Source organism: Miscanthus floridulus, chromosome 15, assembly GCF_019320115.1.
Source record: "Miscanthus floridulus cultivar M001 chromosome 15, ASM1932011v1, whole genome shotgun sequence".
Taxonomy (NCBI): Eukaryota; Viridiplantae; Streptophyta; class Magnoliopsida; order Poales; family Poaceae; genus Miscanthus; species Miscanthus floridulus.
The window spans coordinates 2,819,750-2,829,562 of record NC_089594.1 but is presented as its reverse complement, the minus strand read 5'-3'; the positions used below and the strand labels follow the sequence as shown (position 1 = coordinate 2,829,562).

The 9,813-nt window shown below is 45.4% G+C and overlaps 1 protein-coding gene across 1 annotated transcript; it reads left to right on the top strand.

Annotated features, from left to right (window-relative positions):
- Positions 1-4,954: 4,954 nt before the first annotated feature.
- On the top strand, positions 4,955-9,258 carry LOC136508809 (probable LRR receptor-like serine/threonine-protein kinase At3g47570). The gene is made up of 2 exons (XM_066503586.1): positions 4,955-8,265; positions 8,357-9,258. The coding sequence occupies exons 1-2, from the start codon at positions 5,328-5,330 to the stop codon at positions 8,731-8,733; spliced, it is 3,315 nt and encodes a 1,104-aa protein (XP_066359683.1). The 5' UTR covers positions 4,955-5,327; the 3' UTR covers positions 8,734-9,258.
- Positions 9,259-9,813: the final 555 nt, after the last annotated feature.

The window sequence follows — 9,813 nt, the reverse complement described above, 5'->3', positions numbered from 1 at the left end:
GAATTTTACAAGATATGTAACTAAAATTTAATTGACTACCAAGTAATCAAACCATAAATTTACAATGGCTTGCTTAATGGCAATACCTAGTTTCTTATAACCTTTCTTGCTCAGAGGAGTTGGAGTTGTGGTTGCACTCGTGGTGCTACTATTTGACCTAGAGCCAGCTCTGGTTTCATCTCCACACCAACGAGTTACGAAACCACCACAAGGACAGTCAGGACTTAAGGTGGAGGCTAGAGCCTGTTCGTTTTGGCTGAATTGGCTTATAAGTCATGGCTGAAAGTACTGCTGGTTGGTTTGGTGTGAGAGAAAAACACTGTTTAAACCATGGATTATAAGTCAGATACGAGCGAATAAACCGAAATGAACAGACAGATAAAGCAGAGGTGCGCCCTGTCGAGGCGTTGCCTCCTCCCTAGCCTTAGGCCCCTCTGCACCAGCACCACCATTGGCCTCCTCGAAATTCTGAGCCTGTTTGGAGGGGCTCCGGCGACTCCGGCTCCGTCTACTTATAGTTGCACTGTGGAGGAGCCGTCGGAGCCTCCAAATCGTAGCTCCTCCAGCTTCCTCCCCTTCGCAGTGCATTTCAGTAGGAGCCGGAGCCCTTCGATGAGCAGCTACAGTAGAAACAGTGCGGTACAGTGTTGAGGGAAGAGGAGCAGGAGCCCTGGAGCTGCACCAAACATGCACTCTGTGTTCTGTGTGACACCGTCGCACAAATACGAGTGTGCGGCACCATCCGCTTGCTCGACGCGTGTGTACAGGGCCCACCAGGCAAGACGATCAGCCGTTCCGCACGGTCAAGCCAATGAACCAGTCCGCATTTCAAGTAGCCAGCGATTAGATTTTCTAGAGAAATAGGGACACATGTCACGTAGTCATGCGGTGTCGCACATCGTCTCCATGCGACCGTGTTGCATATTGTGCCGGCCTTGTCGGTGGTGAGCAGAAGTGGGAATCCTCTTTCAGACCTCATTTCGGCTGGATTGCTCATATCTGGCCTATAATTTATGGTTTAAATAATTTTTTTCTCTCATATCAAACTACCCAGTAGTACTTTCAGCTATGGCTTATAAGCCAACCCAGTCGAAACGAACATGCTGTTTATCCAGTCAGCCATAGTAATTAGGGTTTAATTAGTCACAATACATCAATTATTTTCGCTACCAGCAAACTTTGAACCTGATACTTTGTTGAGTAGTGATTTTGGTTCGGATTGTCAGTATGAAAAGCTATCAAGTTGCCACGTCATCTCCCGTGGCCGCTATAACTCATCTTTCCAAAGGGAGGTGACATAGCTATGCCACTTGGTGATAGTCATCTAGAATGTGCTGTTGCTTAGTGTTGGTTCTCCTCTGTGGTAGGTTTCAATTCATGTGGAATATTTATGGTCTAGAATATTTTTGATAAACATAGAAGTAAAATTTTGAACAAAAGATACAATAAACACTAGAGTTTTAAATTAACATGTAGACAATTTTTTTTTGCAACAACTAAAAAGATTAAAAGTTGAAAACCAAATATGAATTCACGATGTCATAGAAACAGATGCAATAAGAATTTACATAATTTAACCTTAAGTTTCAATTAAATATACACTAAAGCCCAAAGATAGTGCAATACAAAGGATGACAACAAATATCTTAATTTATATGTAAGGTTATAGTAAGGAGTGTTTCCGTGCCTATAGGATTTAGAGCAGTGTGTCTATATGCGGAGTTTGGGATGCCGAATGTTTCGTCACTCTCTCGCGTGCCTGTATGAGTTAGAGCAGTGTGTCTAGGCATGGTTTGCAATCTAATCCTAAAAGTAATTTAAATACACGACAAGATCGTTGGATAAATCTTTTAGCCTCAGGTGTCTATATGAGTTATACAAGCACGTGTCCACACACGAGATAAAGTCCAATTGATACGCCTAGCGCCCGGGCCTCCGGACGGGACGTCGTGTCCGGACGCGGCTCCAACACCTGTACCGCTCCCGCGTCCTCATCCCGCCTCACGCTCAGCATCCCGCGTCCCGCCCCCCAGCACCCATGCCCGCGTCCGTCGCAAGGACCCGCGCCCACCCCGCGCCCCGTACAACGACATACACTGGCCACGCTATGCAACATCCCGATCCACTTTTGCGACATCCAAATGAAACATTTGCAACATTCGTCTAAAACAGATAAAACATTTGAAACATACAGTTGAAACACCATTGCAACATGTGCAAAACATCCCCGATCTACTTTTAAAACATCTCGATGCGACACTCGCAACACACAAAAGAAGACAGATGAAACACTTTGAGACATGCATTTGAAACACTTGCAACATACGTGTATAAAAAACAGATGAAACATTGGGGATAGACGCTTGAAACACACGTAAACAACCATTGCAACATATGTAACACTCGATCCATTTTTGCAACATCTGCATGAAACAATTGAAACATGGGCTTGCAACATGTCTGAAAAGCGTCCATAAACACTTGAAACACAGCATCGTCGCGCGACCATGACCTACCTGGTGGGCAACTGCGGTGGCGCAGGCTCGCTGGATGGTGCGCGCACGCCATGCCCGCTGTCGCCGAGGGAGATGAGACACTGCCGGATCTAGGGAGGGCGCCGCCGGTCGGGGTAGGGGAAGGTTAGTGGCTTGCTTGGATCTCGCCGGGATGGGGGAGAGTGCACCGGATCCGCGGGCGTTGAACACTCCCGGTGGGTGAGGACGTCGGGGTGGGGAAGGAGCCGCCGGGGTGGGGGAAGGAGCCGCCGCCGTCCAGGGAAGCAGCGATGGCCACGTCGTCGGGTGTGGGCACGAGACGCGAAGGGATAAGAATGGGGAGAGGTGCGAGCGTTGCGGGAGTGAGCAGTGGAAGCGTCCGTCCGTCCGAGCGTCTTAATCATATCATTATCGAAGTCCAATTATAAGATAGAATTGAATGCATGACGTTCAGAGTCGCAAGTCAGCAACATGCTTATATATCTTGTTGCAACACATGAACACAAGGTCCCTATATATGGAGCCTGCACATTAATCCTCGTAAGTCGCTAGGGAAAAATGGGATAAATCATACAAAAATGAGAAATTAGAAAGGTCTATTGTTAAGAATTGTGTAACTCCACCTAATAGATTTCTATAGCATATTTGTTTGTTTGTAATGCGTATTAACTGAAAGACGTTAAACAAAGTCTCCATAATCAATGCTAGTATGGGTTCTGATATTGATGAAAAACAGGTATGTGGTGTAAGTTTTGCGTTGACCCAGTTGCAGGTGAAAGCATCTAAGCCCTTAGTTGGATTTCGGTGATTAATGACAATACAAGATTACTATGACTAACGTGTGTTTTGCAGAGGCAATTAAGTTAGGTCATGGTAATGGAGATCGATTGGGCAATCGAGGTTGTCATGCCCCTACGATAGAAATCGTTTCGGTTTTTAAAGGATGGACGACAAGGTTAAGGATGACTAGTTCTAAGTGTCAATTGGAGTTAGAGAGACACTTAGAGTAGTTTAGGACTTTGTTCTTTCCTTTGGCCGTACTATGAAGGGGGGTATGAACGGGTAGCTTGACCTAGTTGAGTCTAGTGAGTTAGGTGTGGTGCACACTTGTTAAAACTAGCTCTAGGTAGCTCCTATGAATGCCTAAGATCCTTTGGAGCAAACTTCATTCACATATGTTCGAAAGTTGGAAGTGAATGGAGGGTCAAACACTGACCGGACGCTGGCTCCGGTGCAACCGGACGCTGGCCGCAGGGTCCGGTCAGTTCATTTGACCGTGAAGAACAAGTCTGGTGTGACCGGACGCTGGAAGGTCGTGTGACCGGATGCTGAGGGCTAGCGTCCGGTCGACTCCAGTAAGGGTCCAGACTTGAGAAAGTGCGACCGGACGCGTCCGGTCAATACTGACCGGACCCTAAGGGTTCAGCGTCCGATCGAGTCCAATAAGGTTCTAGTAAGGGTTTTATGCGACCAGACGCGTCCGGTCAGTGCTGACCAGACCCTGCCAGCGTCCGGTCGACTCTTTACTACTGGTTCGCGGGTTGAACTGACCGGAGCGTCCGGTCATCCCGCAGAAGCTCATAACGGTTCGTTTTTCAGGCTGCCTTATAAATAGAAGCTCCACTCGTGAGTGGAGCAACTTTTGCTCATTCCAACAGCTGAGAAACACGTTTGTGAGTGCCAAGAAAAGCAAGGTCCTAGTGAGGTGTTTGTGATTTGAGAATCCAAGAGAGTAGCCTCACTAGCAAATCAAGAGTAGCAAAGTGTGCATCCATCTTCTCATTAGGCTTTGCGTGGAAGTGAGAGTTCGTGCTTGTTACTCTTGGTGATCGCCATCACCTAGACGGCTTGGTGGTGATTGAGAGTTTGGTGTTCACCCGGCGGAGCTTGTGGGTGACCCAACTCAAGTTGTGAGCGGCTTTGGGTGATTCGCCGCGACGGAGTGTCGAAGAATCAACCCGTAGAGAGCACTTGATCCTTGCGCGGATCAAGGGGGAGCTACACCCTTGCGCGGGTGCTCCAACGAGGACTAGTGGGGAGTGGCGACTCTCCGATACCTCGGCAAAACATCGCCGCGTTCCTTTCTCTCTCTATTTACTTTGAGCACTTACCTTGAGTATTTACTTTGAGCAATTCAATACTTGTTTTACATCCATAGAATTGCTTGCTAGGGTAAGTTTGGAACATAGGTTGCGAGTTCATTGTGCATTAGTTTAATAGAAACACTTTTCTAGGCACAAGGGGTTAATTGGGCTATCCGTAGGATTTGTTTATTGCAAGAGAATTTCGAATTAGCCCAATTCAAACTCTCCCTCTTGGGCATCTTGATCCTTTCAGCAGGTATGTGGTGTAAGTCTCCATAATCAATTCTTGTTCCGGGCAAAGTTCCAGCAGAGGTCGGCAACCGTAGCCGTCATCCAGCCTGTGTTGGACTAAACTGAGTAGAGTACAGCGCTTGACCCAGTTGCAGGTCTCTCCCACCCTCCCCTACTACTTCTCCTAGCTAGTAGAGTATTGAACCGATCGAGTTCAATGGATCGTACGTTGCTACTTGACAGAGCCAAACCGAGTTCTCTGAGTCTCATTGTTGCCATGTACGTGTGAGTCGATAAATCCCCATCTATCTATCTATATCATGCAAGAGCAAGAAGCAGCAGCCTTGCCTCGTCTGAAGTTTGGCTTGCTCTGCTAATTGCTCGGCTCACACCCCCTTGCCTTATCTCTCTCCCTCTCTCTTTATATGCATATACTCCTAGTCCTATATGTGCTTTGGCATTGTATCACTTCATTTGATAACTCCGGCCACACACCTGCTGCTGTAGCATCCAGCAAATGGCGCTCCTTTCAATCCCATGCATTCTCATCATTGTTGTCACAGCACTCCCAATATTCCATCTGCAGCAGCTGTCTGTCGTAGCTTCTGCTTTCTCTACCAATGGTACTGGCAGCGCCACCGATCTCTCCACCCTACTTGCCTTCAAGGTCCAGTTCTCAGATCCACTCGGCATCCTCGACAGCAACTGGACAGCCAAAACCTCCTTCTGCCAATGGCTTGGCGTCTCCTGCAGCCGCCGCCACCGGCAACGCGTCGTCGCCCTGGAGCTGCCTGAGATACCTCTCCAAGGCGAGGTCACTCCACACCTCGGTAACCTCTCTTTCCTGGCTGTCCTCAACCTAACAAACACAGGCCTTACAGGCTCCATCCCATCTGATATTGGGAGGCTACATCGGCTTAGGTCTCTAGACCTTAGCTACAACACTCTATCAGGAGCCCTCCCCTCTGCCATGGGGAACCTCACCAGCCTCCATGTTCTTGAGCTATATAACAACAGCATCTCAGGGACAATCCCGGAAGAATTACACGGTTTGCACAACCTTAGGTACATGAACTTTCAAAAGAATTTCTTGAGTGGTTCAATACCAGAAAGCTTATTCAACAGCACACCGTGGTTGTCATACCTCAACCTTGACAATAACAGCTTGTCTGGGACGATACCACACAGTATTGGATCCCTGCCCATGCTCCAAGCTCTTGGCTTGCAGGCCAACCAACTCTCAGGTATGGTGCCCCAAGCCATCTTCAATATGTCTACTCTTCAGGAGCTGTATCTTGGGGGCAACTACAATTTGGAAGGTCCTATCCCTGGCAACAAAAGCTTTAGCCTCCCCATGCTTCAAATTATCGCCCTCCAGTTGAACAGTTTCACAGGTAAGCTTCCACAAGGGCTCTCTGAATGCCAATACCTCCAAGTACTTTCTTTGGCAGATAATTCCTTTGACGGACCAGTGCCTACTTGGTTGGCCAACCTGCCAGAGCTCGCAGATATAGAGTTAGGTGGCAATAACCTCAATGGCCCAATCCCACCTGTTCTGAGCAATCTTACCAATCTCGTCATTCTAGATCTGTCATTTGGCAATTTGACAGGAGAGATTCCACCTGAATTTGGGCAACTAAGTCAGCTCATGGTATTGGCGCTCTCTCATAATCAACTGACGGGACCATTCCCGTCATTTGCTAGTAACTTGTCTGAGTTATCTTATATACAGTTAGGTGCAAATCGCTTGAGTGGTTTTCTACCAATGACACTTGGTAGCATGGGGAGTCTTGTGTCTGTTGTTCTTTATGGGAACTATCTTGAAGGGAATCTAAACTTCCTGGCTAGTCTTTCGAATTGTAGACAACTCCTACGCCTTGATGTTGGGTTAAATCATTTCACTGGAAGAATCCCTGACTATATTGGAAATCTCTCCAGTCAATTGTCATTTTTCTTTGCAGATAGAAACAATCTAACTGGTGAACTCCCTGCTACCATGTCAAATATAAGCAGTCTGAATTGGATAGACTTATCTGAAAACCATCTGAGTAGCTCAATTCCAAAATCAATCATGATGATGAACAAGCTCATTAATATGTACCTCTATGGCAACCGCTTGTCTGGACCCATCCCGAAACAGCTTTGTGTGCTAGGGAGCTTAGAACAACTTGTCCTCCATGACAATAAACTGTCTGGCTCTATACCAGATCAGATAGGCAACCTCTCCAAGTTAATATACTTGGATCTATCTCAAAACCAGTTATCATCAACTATACCAGCAAGCTTATTCCACCTTGACAGTCTCGTGCAACTTGACCTGTATCAGAATTCACTGAATGGTGCATTGCCAGTTCAAATAGGTTCCTTGAAACAAATTTCCATCATTGATCTCTCTAGCAACATCTTCGTTGGTAGCCTTCCTGGTTCCTTTGGACAACTGCAGACACTAACCAACTTAAACCTGTCACACAACTCATTCAACGATTCAGTTCCAGACTCTTATGGCAACCTTAGGAGTTTGAAATCATTGGACCTATCATACAATGATCTATCTGGTACAATCCCAGGGTACTTGGCCAAATTGACAGAACTCGCCATCTTGAATCTGTCCTTCAACAAGCTGCATGGTCAGATACCAGAAGGAGGTGTCTTTGCAAACATTACCCTTCAGTCTTTGATAGGGAACTCAGCTCTTTGTGGTGTCTCCCGTTTAGGATTTCTGCCATGCCAAAGTAACTATCACTCAAGTAATAATGGACGACGAATCCTAATATCATCAATCCTTGCTAGCACCATAATAGTTGGAGCTCTAGTTTCCTGCCTATATGTGTTAATCAGGAAGAAATTGAAGAAGCAAGAGATGGTGGTTTCTGCTGGAATAGTTGACTTGACCAACTATAGGTTAGTATCATACCATGAAATTGTTCGGGCCACTGAGAATTTCAGTGAAAGCAACCTGCTAGGTGCTGGAAGCTTTGGGAAAGTTTACAAGGGACAACTAATTGATGGCATGGTGGTTGCAATAAAAGTTTTAAACATGCAGCTGGAACAAGCCACTAGAAGCTTTGAAGCAGAGTGTGGTGTGCTGCGCATGGCTCGACACCGTAATTTGATAAGGATACTAAACACCTGTTCAAACATGGACTTCAAAGCATTGGTTTTGCAGTACATGCCTAATGGTAGCTTGGAAACATGTTTGCACAGTGAAAATAGGCCATGTTTAGGAATCCTGGAGAGGATAGAAATTCTGCTGGATGTGTCAAAAGCAATGGAGTATCTGCATTATCAGCACTGTGAGGTAGTCCTGCACTGTGACTTAAAGCCAAGCAATGTTCTCTTTGATGAAAACATGACCGCACATGTGGCAGACTTCGGCATTGCAAAGCTATTATATGGTGATGATAACTCTGCGGTTTCTGTGAGCATGCCAGGAACAATAGGGTATATGGCACCAGGTACCCCCAGTCACACTATTCTTGTTCTTTATCATGATAATACATGTATTGTTGTACTTAATACTCCTGCTTGTAAATATTTTTTTAATAGAGTATGGATCCAGTGGAAAAGCATCAAGAAAGAGTGACGTCTTCAGCTATGGGATCATGCTTCTTGAAATACTTACAGGAAAGAAGCCAACGGATCCAATGTTTGGCGGACAACTAAGCCTCAAGATGTGGGTCAATCAAGCATTTCCAAGAAAACTTATCGATGTTGTGGATGAACGTTTACTTCAAGACCCTTCAATTAGTTGCACGGATAACTTCCTTGAGTCAATGTTTGAACTGGGTTTACTATGCTTGCGTGACATACCTGACGAAAGGGTGACAATGAGTGATGTGGTTGTGACACTGAACAAGATAAAGAAGGATTATTCTCGTTCTACAGCAGTAGCAGGTCCCACATCATTTGGTGTTGACAGCTGAGTTACTTGACATACTTGCTGTCAAAGAATACCAAATATTGTCTTGTTATTAGATGCACTGCCAGTCATTGAAGTTTCGAGTAGCAGATAATAACAGTGAACAGAGACATAAGGTGTATCCTGATTCTTCAGAGTATAATGTGTATGATGAGACTTCCTTGCCTCATACAGAGGAATTTCCATTGTTATGTAAATTGAAACAGAAACCTACTTGCAGTAAAAGTTCTGCATTTTCAAATCAACAGCAAAGCATTACAGGGTGCAGAAGAAAGTGAAACCTACCACAGCGTAAATGCAGCTACTCACATAACATTTCTGACGAAAAAATGGCTAGACTACAAGAGATCTACCTAGCAATTTCAACTGCAGTACATACCTAAGAAAAAACAGTTTCCTGCCACTTAGCTACTCCATCCTACAAAGTATAAAACATACACAACAATCATATCCTACTGATCAAACCACAGATTAGCAATCGTTAGGGAGTGGACAATGGACATACATTAAATGTAGCTTGTATATCCAGTTGATCAAGCCACAAATTTCAGGCAGCACGTATCATTGTGTATGACTTGGCAGCGGCAAGAACAGAACCTTCTTCCACACCTCACACATGTGTAGTTTGCAGAACTACCACAAACCGAGCAGTAGTGCCGTCGGGATGAAGTGCTGGGTGGACCCACAGCAGCTCTCAAGTATGTTGGGATATGAGGCAGGGATTCCAGATTTGCCTGTCACAGTTCCAGAGTGAAAATCTTTCCAGTACTGTACTGACCATATAAACATGACAAGAAAGAAACTTATAGCTCAAGGTTGCTTACTTCTTGTAATACATCCATGAATGATCTTGCTGCCCTCTTCTCCAAAGCTTTCCCTTGCCTTGTCTTGTGTTTCATAATCTTGGACTGCTTTTTTTTGCATGAGAACTGTACAAAGGAAAGCAGAAACTAAAAAATGACCTACATCATGGAACTAAAGCTATCAGTGGTACATCAATTCAGTTGAATGGACATCCACAACCCAAAAAGCCTATATAAGTATATAACACAAACACAGCTTTAAAGAAATTGTAAACCCAGGA

What these genes read in the sequence shown, in the direction of transcription:
- LOC136508809 (XM_066503586.1), top strand. Translation starts at nt 5,328, where the DNA reads ATGGCGCTCCTTTCAATCCCATGCATTCTCATCATTGTTGTCACAGCA. An exon ending in AATAGGGTATATGGCACCAG is followed by an intron (nt 8,266 to 8,356) that starts GTACCCCCAGTC and finishes TTTTTTTAATAG; the next exon opens with AGTATGGATCCAGTGGAAAA.